We start from the raw sequence: 20,261 nt of genomic DNA on the forward strand, positions 1-20,261 counted from the left end.
TCCTTGCCTGTTCAGTGCAGCAGGTTATGTCAAGAGAAATTTCCCACTCCTGTTCCCTGATCATTTGTGAGCATGGATGGGTGGTGTTCAATCCAAGCTTAAAATTGAGGTTTGGACTTGAGCTGAAAAATGTGACCTAATACTGCTTCTCAGACTGAGCATTGGAGAAGACTCCTCTAACAGCTGCACGTGGGAGTTTTTTCCTAATTCTTTGTTTATTAATTCCTTTTTAAGCTGGAGTAAGCTAAATACCCTTGTTTGATGTATCTCCAGAGTGTTTGAAAATGCTGTCCATTAATCAGAAGGCATGGAAGGTTAGAATTTGATCCGTAAGTGTGAGGTCCCACATGAAGAAAATTAGTGAAGCGTTAATAATCCAAGACTTAGTTGTTCCAAACTTGGTATTGATACTGATACCAAACATACAGAAAAGCTTAGGCTTTCAGGTAAGCTGCTGCTGCTGCAGCTTTTGAAGAGCTTCTAAAATGAGCATGCATAGTTCTGTAGTTTCAGGTGGCTTTTTTTTCTTTGAAGTAACATGTGAGGTCAACCATAGTTTCTGTCATAGTAGAAATGGAATGTAGTCAAAATTGGATGTTACCTGATAGAACGCATCGATAGGAAGTGACTGAGCTGAATAATGATCATTCTTTGATGTATTTTTGATTTGCAGATCATGGAAATTTACTGATGGCAGTGTAAAAACAATCACTCCAGAGACTGAAAGCCTACTTGCAGTGGGCTGTGCTCTTTCCTGTCCTATTTTAAACATCTTGGAAGTAGCCTGTGAACCACAGGTTGAAAACTATTGGGTTTGCACCTGAAAATAACGAAGTACAAACTGTATTAAATAGATGAAGTCCTTCTTCTCATTTGTATTTGCAGAACTTTAATTATGGGAATTTAATTATGGGAAATTGGAGTGTGGTTCTTGTTACGCATGTGTGCATTTTAAGCTGCTGGTCTTCACCCATTGCCTAGATGAAATAGAATTGCTCCACACTAGTATGGAATTGTCATGCTAACAACAAAATCTTAATTTACATTCACTTCCAGTATCAAAAATTATTAAAATGTTAATTTATGCTTTGTGTCAATATGGCCTTTCTAAAATAAATGATGCTTGTAGCATTTGGCCTCTTTCTCTGTTGTCCTTCTTACACATATGTGTTTCTGATGTCTCTTAAGTATGTTTTAAGTGACTGTGTCATGAAATAGATATTGGTAATTGGCAATTGGTAAATTCTCACCAGTAAAGATTGAGAAACTTCATTTAGGCTCCTTACTATGTAAAGAAGCTCCAACAGGAGTTATTTGTGAAATCCTGTCAGGAGTTAATTTAAATGGAAGCATGCAAATATAGTGTGATTAATAGTGAGAGCATCCAGATGAAAATTATATAAATACAAGATGATTTGTAATGTACTAAGACTGAGTGTTATTGCACAGTCAGAGCTGGTTGTATATTTGGGTAGTGTTTTGTCTTCAAGTAGACATTCTGTAAGAACATAATGGAGAAGTAAGCGTTTTTCCATTTGTGTGAGCTTGCCAGTAATATGTTTTTACTTAAGCTGAGATTCTGCCAAACTTCATACCTATTCATTTGTAAAACCACATTTGCTGTTCTGCAGTTTAGCTCTTACTGGGCATCCTTTATTGTTGTGAGATGTGATATATGGATTTACTTATTTATTTAAACTTAATCTGCTATTAGGTTTGATGCTGATAGCAGAAGCTTAGAATAGGCACTTAGATTACATTCAGCTGCCAAACATTAGATATCTTCATTTCAGTGTCTTTTAGCTGTCAGAGCGATGAAATTTTTCATCCTAAGGCATAAATGCTCTTATTAGTGGGGAAAAGTTTCTTTATTGTTTGAAGTATCAATATTGTTGAGTTCTGCTAAAAATGAAAGTTTGTGGGCAGGTCCTAACTTTAGGTAAAAATCTCCCCCAAAATATTTTCAGGGTTTTTTTAGTAGTAAACCTCAGGAAATTGCCTCCTGTACTACTGCTAACAAGTTCCTCCAGTACTAGGAGAGCAACTGGTGCAACCTTTGCTTTAAACCCAAAAAAAGACAAAATGTGTTGGATTTTAGGAAGATTTGAATATTGAACATTTATGACCTCTAAGTGTCTGATAGACCAGAATCTTCCAGGACTGAGAAGCAAATGCAACCTGTCTGTCAGAAAAGCAAGAGCTCTTTCCCTCTGCATTTACCTGAAATTGCAATTTCTCATCCTGATTTCAGGCTATTGGCTCTTAGAGGCTGTTGGCATTGCATGGGTGAGTGCTGTCCATGTTGCACTTTCCCTTGGAGTAATTTTGTGTGATGCTGAAACTGGGGGTTATGCTTGCCTGGACTCATTTAACTTTTCTTATCAATAAAGTGCATGGCAGTCTTAAGAGCTCCGTGAATGACATTGAAAGAAGCCACAGCAACAGGAGATACTCAGCACACTTCTGCTTTTTTCAGGGCATGAGAGGCAGAGAATATAGACATGCTGTGTGTCTCAAAGGGACTTTGAGTAGGTTATTTCAGCTTGAAAAGGGATTAGACTTAGATGACTGCAGTGTCATGTGGTTGTAACTGAAGGTGCCTATTGAGGATAATTCCTTTCTATAACTGAGTCCCAGCAGTTTTGTCAATGATGAGTAAGTGGAGGGAGGGACAAATGATCTGTTTGTCATGGTGAGTGATACAGAGGCGAGAAACTGCTCCTGAACGGAGACATCAAAATGCACAAATTGCATGAAGCATCTTCTGCAGTGCCCACCCCTCCTGCAGCAACCATGAGCCAGTGCAGGGGAGAGGGCAGAGAGGAGAGAGTGATGCTGGCTTTCTTCTTCCTTTTCAGTTTTGGGGGCAGGTTGGTGTTGCTTGGGTGACTCCATGCACGGCTGTAAATGTAATCACATCCATTTAGCGGTTCTGCATGTTTAGATATTTTCCTTTCCTTATAATACCTAATGCTTCTGAAAGTGAATTTGTTGCTCACATAGAAATAACATTTTTGCTTTAATCATATTTGCAATTGCAATTAATATCAGTTTCTAATTAAATCAGATTTTTTTCATGTAGCAGCAAATATTATTCAAACAGCTCATCTGTCTGTGGATGTTTCTAAATCAAAAGCCTGGAGGTGGGAGTGATGATGTCTGTCTATAAGCAGCTATAGTTATTCCTTATAATAAAATGGCTTTTCACCTAAAACTTCTCTCTCAAACCTAATTAAATTTATATTTTTTAAAACTTCTTTGGCAGCCAAGGCAACATGCCTACTGCCTGTTCAGTTCTTTTATTGGGTTGAACTAGAACTAACATTTAGATAGAATACATTTTGACATTTGAATTTGATGTAAATGTTTCAGGGAAACATGCATCCTCCATGGGTGATTCTCTTGTCACCACTATGATGTTGTACTGTAAATATACTTTGTAAGTGGGCTTTCAGTAAAACCAGTGATGCATTTATTGCTTGTTCTTGGTCTATTTTTCCTCAAAGCATAAAATTACAGCTCCAAGTTACTTTTTTTCTTTTTAATTAAAGTTATTTTCTGGAACTTTGTCATTTTTAAGTAAATCAAACTGGATATTCCTGTGTTACTTCTCAGTGATTGTCTCTGCAAAAGGAAATGTTAACTCTAATTTTCTGCTGTAAGAGTAGATAGAAAGAGACATTGTCAATTTTAATGTTTTAAAATGAAATAATTTTGATATCATTATATGGTATCTTTTTAATATATCCCGTTTTTCTAGCTAACAAAAACAGTAAAAAGACTTTTAAAGGAATGTTTAAGGCTCTCCTATTGACTATTCCTCTTGTTAACCCCTGCTGCTGTAGGGAAATGGCTCTGCCATCATCTTGCTGCTTGTACCTGAGTGTCCAGAGGCACGTGGTGCTGCCTTGGTTGTAGCTTTCTCCTTGGGGGAGCTGGTTGGTGATCTCATGGCCTTACTGGAGAAGACCACTCACTCACTGCAAAGTCTGAGCTCATTATTAGCAGATCAAGCTAGAGGAAATTATTTTTCCTCTTATTGGCTTCTCTTTGGTAAAGCACTTACAGTAGATTGTAGGTTACTGGTATTCATACACTAACAGGAATAATGTTTTCTGATTGAGACAAGATTTTAAGCCTGGGGTTGTTCTGGTGCTATGTGAGAAGAAAAAAGTGGTGGCACCTAATTCAAAGCAGATTCTACTCAGTTTTATGGTCTGTAGGAAATTTCTTCCAGATTTTTATAAAGTAAAGTAAAGTAAGATACAGATGAAATGCTGATTTGTGTCAATAGACTTTATTTATTATGGGATGCATAAAATGCAGAATTATTTATTTTTGGCTCAACTGTGAATATTAGCATTATGAAGCAATGCTTGTCTGTAGGTTCATATTAGGTCATGATAAAATAAATTTCATAATTAGTACAGTGGACTTTGAGCGAGATGCTTTCTTTATGTAAATTGTATTTAACTCATCTGAAATACCAGTTCTAGCACTCGGTACAGGTTGAAATCTTAGTGATTACAACAGGCCTTGTCAGAATTTTAATGGAGTATGTATGTTTTGAGTTCATGTCTATTCCTTATAAAGTTTTTGTAGGTTAGTTTCCATTGGATTTAATAACAGAATACAAGTTTGGGGGTTCTTTAGTATGTTACATCTAATATAATTAGATTGCATAAATCACATCCTGCATGTAGTGATGGTGATTTTGTGAGCTTTTATGAACTTGAGAGGAAGTCAAGACTTGGAGCTTGTGAAATGTTTGTTCTAGTTCTCAGGGTATGATTAAACTCAAATCCAGGACATGCCAGTTTGTTGTATTAGTATTCTTAAAGTGTTATTTATATGTTTTTTAAGGAAGTATTTCAACAGCTTGACAGAATTCTGAACATACCCATCTGTGGCTAATTTTATAAAATAATTTCAAATATATAGTTTACAAATAATTACATGGCATTTCAGGATTAAATTCTCCTTTATGCAAATGTATATTTAAAAAAAAAAGGATAGTGGAAATTTGATCCTTCATATTAAAATCTCCACCAGCAGTTCCTTAATGTAATATGGATCTGAATTTAGCCGATGTTTTGTTTGTGCTTAGACTGGGAAGCCTATCCTTGCCTGTGGGGGCAGAGGGGTGTTTCACGCTTGTGCCCTGTTGTTTTGCGGGAGGAGGAGGCTGTTACCCCTGGGAGCAGTGGGTGCAGGAGGTGCTGCCAGCCTGGCCCCAGCTGCCCGTGCAGGCCCCGGGCCGGGCCGGTGCCGCTCCGGCCGTGGTGCCGCACGTGGCGCTGCTGGTGTGCGGACACGGGCCTGGCTCTGCGCTCTGGGCGCTGCTGGCCTGGCTGCCAGGGCAGGCTGAGCGCAAGGCTGGGCTCCGCCACCTCCTGCAGTAGCCAGCAGAGCTGAGCAGGCGCCCGGGGGCAGGAGATGCTCTGCCCTATTAAAGGGTGCTGTGTACACCACCCTGGCATATGTTCTCCATAACCCCCTGCAGGAGCTGTCTGCATCAGCCAGAGCCCTCCAGGCCCTGCGCTGCTGTGCTGCCGTGGAGTCTCTCTCACATAACCTCTGCTTCTCATCTGGACAATTATTGTTTTAATATTGTGCTGTCTCTTCCATTGCCCTGATCTCCAAATTGTTGTTAATTTTCTTTAAAGTAACAGCTGTTAATTATCAGCTGCAAGAATAGTCTTAACGGTTTAACATCAGACAGTGGAAATTAAGTGGGCCTGCTCTGTTCCTGCTGGAATCAGCAGGGCACATATTTCCATTAATCTAATTTTCAAACAATTTCATGTTTCATGTTTTCTTTTTGCTTACAGCATTTGAGAAAGCTGCGATTCTTTAGTGAGTTCTCAGTGCAGCACTGTTTTTGAAAACAGAGTTTTGACTCTTAAAATCTCAATTTATTTATGCCCCACTGTTCCACAGCAAGTATGTGCTTTTCTTAAGTGCATATTTGGTGCTAAATTTTTAACCTGCCATTAAAAGAAACTTGGAACCTCAGCTTAATACTATCAAAACATCACACCTTAGCTACAGAGGATCCAAATGTTCTTGTTAATATGTAGTAGGTTTTAGAGTTCGTGCTCATGGAAATATTTGAAACCTGACTGGACACAGCCCTGAGCAAGTTGCCTTGATTCTCCCTGCTTTGAGTGAGAGCGTTGGACCAGTCAGTCTCCACAGGTGATTGTGACTGTGATTCAGCCATTGTGATTCTGAGGCATTCAGCAGTTTCCAAAAGCTGAAAAAATCATTGCATCCTCACTCTTCAATGATGCTTGTCTAGGATCTTGCAGGATCTAGGCATCAGAATAATGAGCAATCCTGAGCAGTAGATGCAGGATAGATGCTCATTGCCCATATGGCAGGGTGGAATAACTGAGTATGAGCTTCCTGGTGCAAACTTTGGTGTCTCTGAGAGAAAACAACATAGTTATATTTGAAAAGGATGAATTGCCCATCTTAGTTTTGGTAGTGCCTTTGTTTAAAATCATGTAACTGACCTATAGTTTCTCAAATGTTTCAAAGAGACTTACCCATTATAAAGTAGGTTGGGAATGAAAAAAGGAGTAATAAGGTTAAAAAAAAAAGGCATGTTCCAAGATGTTCTTCTGCAAAATATGTATTGTTGGGCTCATGAGTAATTAGATGTACAGATGTGTTAATGCACCTTCACAGTGTTGTAAGGAATTATATTGCTAGAATTGTAGTTGATTATTTAAGTGCTGTATAGCATATCTATGGTTGGAGAATAATTTTGAAAATTGTGGTGTAAAAAGTAGGATATAAAATAAGATGCATTTTTGTGATTTAAGTGTAAGGATCTCTTAAAAACTAGTAAGATGTCTTATCCTGTGCTTACCTGTGTGGATAACTAAGAAAACAAAAACACTATAGTTGGGATTTTCTTTTCAAATCTATAAGTAATTAGTTAGAATTGAAGCATGAGAAATTTCTGTCCAGATTTTTTTTAAAGTGTTTGTATCTGAATGAAAAATGTCTTTTAAATGAAGTGGTCTTTCAGCATATGTTTATGCCAGTTCTAGTGATACTACTCATTTAAAGTCTCCTGTGTGGATCTGTCACAACCTAAGGGAACAAATTATTCCCTTTTAAGAGAAATGGGAAAACAAATATAGTGCTACTTAACTGAACTTTTATTTCACTAATCCCAGATACCTATTTTTGCCTTTTTTCCCCCCCTTTTGGTTTCAATCTTATGAAAGAAATTTTGTCTGTAAAAACATGCAATTCGTTAATGTATTTCAAGTTTATGGGGATTTGGTCATTATTTTTATTTGTGTTTTTTTTTTCAGAGGTTGATACATACTTCTGTTTGTAAAACAAAATGAATGGGAGGGTGTCCACTGTTGTAAATGGTTAAAGGATAAAAATATAATATACCTAATGTTTAGCTCACTTTCATTTGGAGATATTTTATTCAGATCTCTTACTGTAAATGCCCAGCAGTTACATATGAGAGAAGTAAAATAATAATATTTAAAACTGTGACAATGAGGAGACCAGAGAAGTCATGGACGAGCCACAGAGGCCTAAAAAGAGAAGAATGGCTAATGTAATAATAAGGCACTCAATCTGCTTTTGTTGCTCTACAGACATTTGAGTACATCTTCCTGCCTTTAAATCTGTCTCAGAAAAGTAACTGAGCTATTACAAGCGCTTGTTAAGGTAAAGTAAGCTTCAGTTGATTTTTTGGAGGGTTGTGTTAGTTTCACATGAAAAACGCTATCTTTTTCTAAAGAATGAGTAACCTACTCTTTTTCTTAACTTTCTTGTTTGATTTTTTCCCCTGTCTGTTGCTATAATCCATTTTACACTGTAATGCTGTAGTTTCTTCATAGGGATTAATAGATTTTGCTGGAAGCACTAAACTAGTACCTCAGTTTTACAACCTTTTTTTCCAATGAAGGAAAATGTTTTCCCTGATGGACAGAATGGAACACTTCCTGATAATTGACAGCTTTGAATAGTTATAAACTAGATCACAGAAAAATATCAAAGGAACTGTAGTGTCCTATTAAAAAACAAAAAAAAAAAGAAAACCCCAGCAAATGAGTACTTCAGAAATAATAAGTGTACTGTCGTGATTTAATTTGTAGAAGTGATTTTTGAAAAATAGAAGCATATAATTTTGATTGGGTCTGCATGAAGCCCTTTTACTTTACGTAGCATTTGTTGTGAATATGTTGAGCTGGAAAATAAGCTCATTGGGTGAATGCATCTTCTCTAAACTAAAATGGTTTATGTTTTAGGTGAATTCCAAATGAAAGTAAACTAAAAAGAAACTACATGGCTAGAAAGATTTGGAAAGAACACTTTTTCTTATTTTATGCCTCAAAGAATTTTTCCTGCCAGCATTTATTCTGATTCCAGAACTCTTAATTTACTTTGAGTTTCTCTATGTGGAAAACCTGGGTACTTCAGAGTTCAGTAAGCTGTGCCAAGAAGTGTCTGTAGGTTAAAAATATTTAATATGAAGTCTTTGGATACAACCTCACTGTTAAGAGGGAGGGATCAGAGAGAAGCAGCAGCAGAGGATCTGTGGTTCCTTCCCTGTATGCAAAGTCTTTCTACATTGCATTGCTCAGCCCTGGTAGAAGGGGTATTTTTGACTCCACCTTTCCCTCCTGGACCTGTTCTGAGGAGAGGGTTGGGCTAGCAAGGAGAGATTGTGTAGCAACATCAGCATCAGTGGTATTGTAGGAAAGCACAGAGGGGAAACAGAATGAAGCTTGTCTCTGGCCAAAGCTACAGGTCAGAATTTTGCATGAATCAGGGCTGTGGAGACAGCACAGCAGCACTGGCCAGGCTGCCTCCCAATGGCCCAGAGTGAGCATTAAAGAAAATGACAGTTGCTGGAGGTGCTGTTCTCCAAGAGGCATTTTCCTCCATATGCTGTGGTCTTGTCCAGTTATGCTCCACTCTGGGGACGAAGTCTCCCTGAGAGTTCATGTGACTCCAAGCTCCAGCCTTTGGTCTGGATTAACTGACTGTGTTTTAGCCACAGCAGTTGCTGCATCTGTGTGCTTGTTCTAAGAGATAAAAATGAGTCACAAGAGCCATTATAGCACTGGAATGTCTTGTTCTTGTAGCCTTTCTAGGTAATTTCAGACTGACTATTCACTTGTGAGGCTTCTTGATGCTATGTTATTTTATTAAATCTGAATGCTCTGTGAAGTTCACTGACAAATAAATTGGTTGAGAGATCTTTATACTCAAGAATCTGATGGACTCTCCTCGGTGAATCATTTGTTTTCTTGAGTGTCCTGTGTCCCACAGAAGGGTGATGTGGGTATGACAGTGCATGCAATAGGGAAATGTTTTGACTTAAAAATTAAATAGGCTTTAGTCAGACATTTCCCCCCTGTTTTATAAATTGTCAGTGACAGTGCCAAATGCAGGTGGTACTAGTAAGGTATAGGTATTTCTTTATAGGCAGGAATCTTGTTTTTTAAAAAGTCTTGTTTGTTCCCGCAACCTTGATATTTGGTAATGCTTCAACATGAGTTACAATACATGAGCATGAACTACCTTTTAGGGTTTTACCCTTTGCCTCTGCTGTTTCTAAGAACAGCCAGGATAGATCTTACCTCTTGTAAGATCTTGCATGGCTGGAAATGGACTGGGTTAAACATCAGCTTTTGCCATGTGCTATCACTGCAGGGGCTTCTGCTTGGCTGAGCTGAGAAGCTGCTGGCAGGACAGTGTTGGTGACAGCCTTCTGCTCTGGAACTTGCAGATTCTTTTGGTCTGCTGTGTTTCATGGTGTTGAGTCAAGCTTGTCATCTTCACCAAGTGCTTGAGAACTGTGAGGAACAGGGGCTAAAAAAGGCTTCTTATTGAGCCCTTCAGTAGGGAACAGTTTTCATAGGCTTTTTTGGGGAGCATGATCATCTTTTTGGACTGTTCCATGTTTCTATTGTGCTTCTAGGTGATTTCAGTTCAAGACTGTCTATAAAGGTATGAAATGTGAGTGTTTACATCACGTAGTGTTTCTCTTCTTTTTGAAGCCTGACTGCCAAAATGGTTGCGTTTCTTTGTCTCCCTGTGCTTCCCTCCTGGGTAAAAACAGGTTGGGTAAAATCCTGTCAGTGTTGGGCTACATTTTTTCAATGCTGTACGTACAGTTTGTTCCCTTGAATTCACTGGGATAATTTAGTTAAGCAAAACTGCTGAGCACTGTCACAATTGGTCTTGAAATTGTAAAGTATATTCATAAAGAGTATACCCATTTCTATGTCTATTATATTTTAGAAGTGGTCTCTAGGGTTTTCATTTCCTATGTCAGTCCTAAAGCCTTTTTTACTTTCCTTTCTTCTAATGGTAATTGATGATTGATAGGTAACTTTTGAACATATTTAAGTACAACCATTTTTCATTTATACTGCTTAGAATTGCACGGTAATCACATAAAATGTGCTTCTTTTGAGTTAAACTTGTCCTCTTACATTAAGGTAATGTTGATTCTACATCATCCATATTGTCACAATTTTTTTTTCCTTGGCATTGCTGCAGCAAGGAGATGAGCAGTAGCTAAATTTTCTCTGAAGTTCCTACTGTACTGCACTGTTTTAAGCAAAAAAAAATTACTTGACTGCTTTTTAGTTGGATAGTTAACTTCGAAGTAGATTTTGGACCTGAAGCTCAGATTTTAAAGCTCTGTGCAAGGGCAGAAAGGAGCTTCAGCTCCAACTGCTTTATGAGCAATGACAGCACTTGTTTTCTGAAACTGTCAATGAAAGTGGTGGGGGCAGTCACAGGTGACTGTCACCTTCAGTCTTGAGACATGCCACCCTAGGTCTTTCACTTTTCACTGCAGACATGGGACGTGTATTTCTTCTGGGGATGAATCCACAGCACCAGTTTTGTTGTGATAACAGCATCTGGCACTAGATTGATTTAACAGGCTCTGAGGTTTGCTCTTTTCAGATATGCGCCTGTACGGCAGCTTCTGTGCGGCTCTGACATGGCCACACGCTGCTGTTGTTTTTTCTGCCTCCTAGCACCACGTGTGAAGCTAAAGCTCTTTGACACCTGCCATTTGGACCCTTTTCTTACTGAAAAATGTCATCGTTTTCAGACAAGATGAAGACAGATATCTGATCATTCTTCCCTTTGCAGGGATGTGCTGAGGGCATGGTTCATACACAGCTGAATAAAGCATTCCAGACTGGAGCTATACAGTTGGATTTATTAGTTTAGTATGGTAACTAGTTCTTGATTTGGGAGTTCATAGAGTTTTCTTCTCCTCACAATGAGGAAGTGTTGCATTTTATCTGTTATTGAAAGACAATAATCTGGCATTTCAAACCATCAAATTTTGCATGTTGTTCTTCATCTGAAAGACTGTACTTCGATTCTGTGGGGCAGTTTAGTTTTGCAAAAGTGTACTAGAAAAATTGGGAAACACAGTATAATTGTAAGATTAAGTGTTACTTTAACAGAAGTAATTTTTAATGATCTGAAGCAACAATACCAACACTGATTAGAGTATCTTGGTAAGATGGGTTGAAGCAGGCCTAATTCTTTCCTCTTGAGTAGGTTCTAAAGCTCTGTACTGTCTACCAGGAAAACCATCAGCTTAACTGATGCTAAATATCATTTGCGGCTGAACAGGAGAGAAATAATTCCTAATGAAAGGATGATTACCTTGAACTTCTGTCACTTCAGCAGCTGCTTGATAAGGTGCTTGTTTATTGTCCCTGCTGTGGGGTCAGCAAGCTGCTTCAAATGTAGGGTTTGTTACTGAAAGACATGATGCTATTCTGCGTTGTAATCTGCTGTAAGAGAGTCTCTGGTGTGAAATAATGTAGTAGTTTTTACTTTACAAAGTTGATTGAGTTGGTCAAGACCAAATTCCTTTCTTTGCACGGCATAGTTGCTAGTAAACTTTGTAAAATAGAGAACAAATTCTTACGTGGTTAGAAACACTGACTTTTTTTTTTTTGTTTGTTCCGACTTCAAAATGTTAGTTGCAAGCAGAATTTCACCTAATATTTTCTATGGAAACTTACAGAATGCATCTGAGCAACTATGTGGGGTCTGTTTGACTGCTCATCATTTGGTGTGCTCTCTGAAGACTCTTTGTGGGGTTAAATTTTTGTGTGTGTGTGAGCTCTGAAGCAGGAGCTGTACTTTAAGGCTTATGGTGTCCCTCCTGCATCTAATTGAATAGGTGCAACTGTGAGTCACTGGGAGCTTTTTTCTAATACTTTTACTAAAGATGGCTTTAACAGCTTTTGTCTAATTTGACTGATTTTGAAAGATGGACTATTATATAAGCAACACTTTTATGCCATGTAGTAACTAAAGGTTTTGACTGAAGCAATGGAAATTTGAGGAACATTGCTTTCTCATCTAAAAATGTTTTTAGTATTAAATATATTTTGCGATGAAAATATCTCCTGGGTTCTAATATTGTTCACATTTAAAATTAATTATTTATATTCTTTTAAAAACACAGGTTAATTGGATGCTTTTTGCCTTGATTCTATCCAATAATGATGACTATCTAGTATAATCCTTTTTCATGATCCTAACATCTTCCTTTGTTGCACCACCACTTTATTAGTGATGGGGAAACACCATATTATGAATCTTATCTCATCTATCAAAATGAACTGGCTTTTTAAAATCTCTTTGACCTTTTTGTTCTATGAATACATTAATCAGTATATACCAAAACCTTTAATCTTGAACTTCCATGATTTATGTTTCTCATATGAAAAAAAAGCAGTGTCAGCTGTGTCAGAGCCAGGGTCTGTCAGTCCTGGTGTGCTGTTGTTCCTGTGGCAAAGCACATGTGGCTGCACAGATGCCACAGCCTGTGCTGTGCTGCAGGCTCCAGCTGGCCACAGTCACCACCAGAGGTGGTGCAGCACTCGTGTGCCCCAACATGAGTTGCTGGGAGGGGCAGGTAGCTCTGCCTTGGGTCATGGTGAGGAGCTGAAGGGGCTGCTCAAGGTGCTTCTGCCATTTGCAATGTCCTGCTTGACAGGAGCAGAAAGAGCAAGACAAGGCAAAATGCAAATGAGGTGTTATTGCTGTTTCCTGTGAAGAGCTTTTCCAACCTGCCCTGGCTGGTTCTCATTAGTCAGCAAAAATGGGTATATAGAGAGGCATGTAACAGCAGATGCAGGCATCCTGTTTCTGTAGTGTAACTCTCAACCCTTTTGGGTGTTAGGCTGTTCAGGAACTATTTGTGACATCTGTGTTTCCAGTAAGGCCCAATGGATTTTTCATTCATGAAGTAGCCCAATCTTCTTTTGAGTACGGGCTTAATTAAGTCTTCCTTGCCCCTTCTTAGCTGTTTTTAATCATAACATCTGCCAACATCATTAAAGCTTGATACATTCCAACTGAGTGTCTAAATGCAGTGTTCTTTTCTAGAGAATATTTTGTCATTTTATTTGTCATTATATTATTTCATTTGATTTTTCTGTCCCAGGTGATTCAAACCCCAATTATTTCAGTGAATAACATTGAATAAACCTTTGACTTTTTTTTTTACTGTTGCACTTCATGGGAACCTCTGACTTTTGTAGCCGCAAGTTTATGAACAATATATTTATCAATAAGTATGTGAAAAGTTCAGTTAGAGGAATTAGCCACAATTATTAAATCATGATTGTGAAGGGAGCTTTTGTGCAGATCATCACTTTAAGGCCAAATACAAAAATCTTGACCCATTCTGAGGTTGGCATACCCTTTGTTTTTAGAGACACCAGGATTTTCTTCGAAGTAATAGACACCAGACTTCTCTTTGTACTGGTATTTTAATGGATGGAAGTTGTAGATCAGGAGTTGGAAGTGGTAGGGACAGCAAGTTACGTGAAGTGGGATAAAGTTGCCTGTTGCTTCTCTGTAGGTTATTAATCCAGTGTTGCATTTGATTGTAGAGAAATAACCTCAATGTAATATAGAGGTCTGACCTCAATGTAATATAGAAGTCTGAAATGCTGGTAAGGTTCTTGAAAATGTCAGGAAGATGCATTCATCTTTAAACCCACAAATGTCTAGCCTGATACATCTTTTCTTTGTTATACGTATATTAGATGTTTTATATAGCTTTGAAAATGTTCACAGTGAAAACTTACTACCTAAGAAGCCTGCAAGTTTTAAAAATTGTAATTTAGTTAAACCACTGTTGTTAACTAGCTGGTTATTTGTAATCTGTATGCATTTTGTAGGTGTGTAATAGCTTTGAATGTGAAAAAAGAGTGAATTCTAAGTGTTCTTACTTTATTTTTTTACAATTTACAAGAAAGGCTTTTTTCCTGTAAAAATGAGAAGATGGAAAATCTGAATAATCTTTTCAGATCAAATATGCAATGCTCATTTAAGCTGAGTAAAGAAGCAACTTGCTTTACTAAATGTTAAAAGGCTCCTTAAAGTATTTAGAGTATAGGTGGCATGGTCTGTAGCATAAAGCTGAGGGCCCACCAGGTGGTGCTGGTGGAGTACGTTTAATGTCGCCTCGGCTACTTAAATTGTGTCTTAAGAACTGTGAGTGAGATGGGTGCAGTACAGGAAAACTTAGTTCATATGCAACAAGCCAGTTTGTACAGTTGAAAAGAATACACTGTGATATTGTGTACTGGCTTTGTGATTTGGGCACTTTTAATTTTTAAAAATTAAAATGCTGAGGAAAAACCCCTTACTTGTGGGATGGCTGATGTGGGAAGTGCAGCATGGGAGTGTAGTTCCAGATCCTTTACCTACTTTTTTGTTGATTCAAAGAGAAGTTTATGAAACTTGTTCATTCATGTCCTAGAAGCTCATTGTATCATATCATAACCATGGGCCTATTTACCTACTACATATTGACTTTAAAAAGCAAATTTTTCACTAAAGCTGTTTCAGATGTTTCGACTTGGTCAGAATCTTTCCTCCTAAGGATTGCACAGTAATGGAGGTCTCATTATGGGGCCAATTCTTTTTGGTTTGGTCTGCGAAGTGATGTAAACAGTTAAAATAGAAACAAATTCTGAAGATGCACAAGATCTTAATACAATTTCTCCATCTCTTATGAAGCTGGGGTTTTTATGACTCTTTTGAGAATTGTATCCATTATAGAAATGGGAAGAGGAGATTGAAGAATAGTGTGGACCACAGTAGTTTGGAGTACATTTCTGTTTCCTACTCATTTGAGCATGTTTGGTTTTCTCTTAACATGCCCTGACATAAAATATGTATACATTATTTAAAAGACATGTAGAGCATTTAGCAACGTTTAATTAGCTTAAATTGTCTATAAAGCTATCCCCCTTTTCAAGAGAGTTATGAGAATGTGGAAAACATATGAAATGTCAGTGAACCAAAGTGACCGTCTTCTGTCTAGTCAAAAAGTACAAGCCATAACATCTGCTGACAATCCTTAAAGCTTGTAATCTTAGTATTTTGACCAAGCTAAATGATTTAGCATTCTGTGTGTCATTGTTGCATTAGTAGCCACCTCCCTGTAGCCGTATCAAACCATGTGATAGCCACTAATAGTTCTGTAAAAGTTTGGTTGGCAGTTATTAAATGAACCAGAAGATGGTTTCTTACGTGTTTAATCTGGGTAAAAAATTTATTTAATGTCTGGGTTTTGCTGTCCTGGGCAGAGCAGTGTGAGGTTCTACGTGAGTGGAAATTCTTGCTCCCCTTTCCCTGTCTGCTACACCAAATACTTCGTAGAATAACTACGTGTGTATACTAAACTGTCTCAGAGTGGATCTCTAGTACCCAGTGTATTCTGCTTCTGAAAGTGCTTTTTATATCTTGTTCTCTTTCTTGAGATGATTTTTTACTTGGCTTCTCTCTTTCTCCTCACCAAGTGTATAAATGTTTTTGCTTTGAGGAAAGGAAATATGGTCTTCTTCAAATATTTCTGTCTCCTATCCTGAACATTAATTTTATCTACTCATTTTAGCAAGGAGTTTTTGTACTGCCTACCTTAAAATTTGGCACAAGTCACATATTACCATAGAATGGCAGTGTTGGTGCAATCCTTCTGCTTCTGCAAATCATCAGTGTAGTATTAATGAGAAACAGTAAAATATTGAGTGTGTTAAAAGTTCCATCAAGTTCATATCAGCTTGTTCACTGCAGAGAATACCAGGAGAGGATCAAGCAATAGGCTGTGTTCAGTAGTACAGTTTATAGTACAGCATTGTAAAAATAACTGCAAAACACTGATTTAAAAAAAAATCTAAAATTCTATTACTTATATATTACTATATAATATATATAATAAATTATATTATCAATGTATTAAATTTAAAAATTTGTATGTGAGCTAAGGTTTGGGATCTGTTGGAATACGAAGATTGAAGAGAGATTAGTGAAAAGCTGTTCAAAGTGTGTGCTTATGTGTGGTTTTTTGGAAGCAATATCCAGAAAGGGAACGCTTGCCAGATGCTGCCTTTATAAGGTGTGAACAGGTTAAGAAATACGTTCTGCTGCATTGTTCTTTAAATTACTTGTTCATCAGAGAAATCAGTTTTATGAGTCTTCTGTCAACATCTTTATGTTCAGCAGTTAGGTTTTTGTGATACGATCTTACTTCTGAGCCCTGTGATGGGAATGTTTTATGAATGTCATTTATAGTTAAGGAGTGCTCATAATGCTGAATCTTTTTGAAAGATCATGAAATAGTTTCATTTTCACTTGGCCTATTCACCTGGTCTGAGGATTTTTTTTTCTCCGTTTGAATGGGTCTGGAGTTACATTAATCTTGAAGATAGCAGTATTTTATTCTCTGTATTTATTGAAAGATCCCATCTGTTTGTACTACTGTTCTTTAGAGTTTTGAGTACCTTTAAAATCTGACTTGTGTGTACAGCACTCCACCAAATTCCTGTTTTGACTGGGGAAGAGGGGAATCTGTAAAAAAACCAGTAAGAAATTCTTACCTTTTTTGTTTGCATTTTACCGTATTTACTGTTACTGTGCTTGGAACATTGAATGGGAATATATTTAACCTCTGAGCTGTTCTCCAGCTTTTTCTTAAGGGAGTGGTTTCTAGGTATCAGTTTCTTTATGTAAAAATTTGACCTAATAAATGTTCCTAAAAGGAAAATTTATAGTCCAATTTTAAACAATATAAAGCAAAGTTATGGATTTTTGCTGAAAGGTCTGTTTCTTAAGGACTGTGGTTTCTCTCCTTCTGGCAAAGATTAGGTTATTTTAAAAGTGGAATAGTAAAAGTAAAAATAGTTCTGAAAGTGATAGTATTAATCTCCAGAGCAGTAGCTGTATGATGCCATAATTATCAACCTGAAATTCCAGTTCTGTTGAAGTTATTTGAAAAAATATACTGTTGATTCAGTGGTGTCAGAATTTCACAGCTGAAAATAAACTTAGTCTGTGAATACTTGATTGCAGTTTTCTCTTGAGTGGAACTGAAGCACTTGAAGGGTTTTTAATTATGAGTTTGATTTGAATTGCTGAGTTTATCATTACTGAATGAGTTTGAGGTGTATGGTATATAAATGAAGTTTAAGTTCCTGAAGACAAGCAATCTGTTTTTCTTTGGCGATGGCAGTGAGAGCTGGGAGAAGACGGCACTGAATGCTGCTGAGAAGGGAGCCGCAGCTCTGTGGCTCAAGTTGGGGCTTTTTGAGTGTTTTAGGGCAGCTGGCTTGAGGCAGTGTGTGCATGCTCATGGCTTGGATTCAAGTGATACGTTAGACTTCAGAATGTAGGTGTTTTTAATGAAATTGTCAGATAGGTTTAATTTTAGTTTTGGAAGCTGTTTTGCTTATTTACTTCTGGTAACACTTGTTTCTTGTATTCATTTTCTTTTGTCTTGTAAAGATTGAGACAGGGACTGAGATCCTGCACAGTGTGTGTTTATAGCAAGGCCAGAATTGATAAAGAATGAATGTTGCAGGTCAGGGAGGGGTGGTTTTGCTTAAATGGGGATATTTTCCTTTGTACTGACTTACTTTTGTGAGCATTTGGTTTATTCAAAACCTGATGCTTTAAAAAAAAATCTATATATTCAATTCAATCACTTGCAAGGTCTTTCATGTGTGCTTTTCAGCTGTGTGCTGTTTTACATACTTGCTGTTTTATTTTTCAGCATTGTCAGTGAAGCGGGAGCGTCGATCTACAGTGTCAGTCCAGAGGCGTCCAAGGAAATGCCAGACCTAGACCCTAACCTAAGAAGTGCAGGTATGAAGAGTATTTCATTTTATCACCTTTCAACATGGAGCTCAAGTCTCAATTCTCAGCCTGTTTTGTTTATGTTCTTAAATAAAATAATTGCCAAAAGTAGAAAAAAGTTTTGGATATTTTGTTTCTAAACCTTAATTATTCTGTCATTTCACATTTGAAGTCCTAGGCATGCAAGTGAATGACATCAGCTTCTCCTAATGCCTGTAATGTAGAGATCCTTGTGGATGTATTCCTTCAACAGGCTGGTGCAGGAGAATTTATAGCAATGAATAGAAGCAATTAATTGCATGAACTTTCACAGTTGCCCATGTCCATGCTCACAGGGGCTTGACTTTCCCTCTTCTCTGTGTGTACATAAATATCTCTAGCAATAATTAAACCATTCAAGGGCTGGAAAAACAATATAAAACTAGAGCAGATAATTTAAAGTTGTGCATTTGTTGTGATCGCTGGAGTCTTCGTGTAGCTGAATACAGTTTTCAGGAAATATTGTTTAGGTTTTGTGTTTAAAAAGTTATCAACTTCAGCATAAATGTCACAGGTCTAACACAGCAATTGGAAATCTGCAAATGCTGCCACTTTATAATTTTTTGGTTAAAGAGTAGTCTTTAGAGATCAAATTCCTAGCAGCTCCGCCCGTGACCAGATTCTACTCATGGATTTGTTTTATTCAGAGACAGCTGTCTTTGAATTTGTTTTATTCAGAAACAGGTTTGAAGTTATTTTTGTATTACTTCACTTATGTATTTTTAATTGTGTGTCTTGTATTTTTTTTCATCTACCTTATGGGTTTTTTAGTTCTTAATTTTTCTGCAGTTTGCTGTCGCACTCAATCAAATATAGCGTACTGGAAAATGCAGCAGCACTTGTGTATAGAACTTTTCCAGTCAAAATTATAATGTTCTTAGATTTAATGTTTTTCTAGCAGGTTACTGGCCTGGAAATCCTTTGGAGGGTATAGATCAGCAGAAAAGAATTCTGACATGGTATTCAGGGGTAAAACTTTATAGAATTCCCCATGTTTCCCTTTCCTCTTATTTCCACAAAGGGGAAAGTGTTAACTTGATGTTTGAAGTGAATGTTTTTACAGGAATGTTCTTTGAATGTCTGTATCAGCCCTTCCATTTGCAGGAGAGGTCTCTAGCTTCTTTTTGCTTGACTCCCTTTTCCTTGCCTGTGAACAGACTCTGTAATAGTGACTATTTCTTCCCTGGGCCACAGAGGTTTTAAATGTGTCATGGTATGGCCAGATCAATATTAGGCGTGTGACATTTCTGTATTTGTGACAGATAGCACTAGCTTTCCCTTGGGTCACAGTTTTTATGGTGCTGATGTATTAAATATACTTTTAAAGTTGATGAAAATGAAGAAAAAACACTGAAAAGAAGGAAATCTAATTATTAACATTATGCCTTTCCAGGTGTACATGTTTCTCATTTTCTCCAAAATTATTTTTCAACATTCCAGACACTTTTTAGTGTTGTGCATCAAATACAGTGAAGTGAAATCAAATTTTTAATATATGATCAATTCAAATATTAATTACCTCGAGTTCATAATCGCTCCATCATTACTACGATTTTCTTCAGCCTTAATTTAAGTGCTTTGCATCTGGTTTTAAAAGCATCAGCAATTTTACTGTGCTGTAGCAGTCCCACAGAGTGGATAGAAATTGAAAAAGGGGAGGATAGAAATTGAAAAATAATTGCTTAGTTCCATGGCCATTATGAAACTGACAGCTAGAACTATCAAGGTATTCTAGAATTTTCAGGCTTTCTTCCTAACATCTTTTGGTGTCAATTTGTAATTAGCTGTGCTAAAGCTATGGATGTTTTCTTGAAGCTGAGTGTAAAAATGGTACATAACATTAGAGGGAAACATCAACTGATGTTTGAGGCTTTTTCAGACTTCTTTCTTGACTAGCTTACTTGTATAGTTTCAATTTTCCTTTAATTTGCAGCATACAGAAAAGTGACATTGTGTCAAAGCTGACTTGCTTTTTATTTTAATTGTTGTCTTACATCATGTCAGATTCTGTGCTTACATGATAGCATTTAGTACAT

At 37.3% G+C, this 20,261-nt stretch overlaps 1 protein-coding gene across 1 annotated transcript in view; it reads left to right on the forward strand.

Annotated features, from left to right (window-relative positions):
- Positions 1-20,261, forward strand: part of SRBD1 (S1 RNA binding domain 1) — a 124,512-nt gene that overhangs the window by 43,164 nt on the left and 61,087 nt on the right. The window contains exon 17 of the mRNA XM_064708958.1: positions 18,104-18,195. Within this exon, the coding sequence (XP_064565028.1) occupies positions 18,104-18,195 (92 nt within the window). The remainder of the gene's footprint in view (positions 1-18,103; positions 18,196-20,261) is intronic.

Source organism: Zonotrichia leucophrys, chromosome 3, assembly GCF_028769735.1.
Source record: "Zonotrichia leucophrys gambelii isolate GWCS_2022_RI chromosome 3, RI_Zleu_2.0, whole genome shotgun sequence".
Lineage (NCBI taxonomy): Eukaryota > Metazoa > Chordata > Aves > Passeriformes > Passerellidae > Zonotrichia > Zonotrichia leucophrys.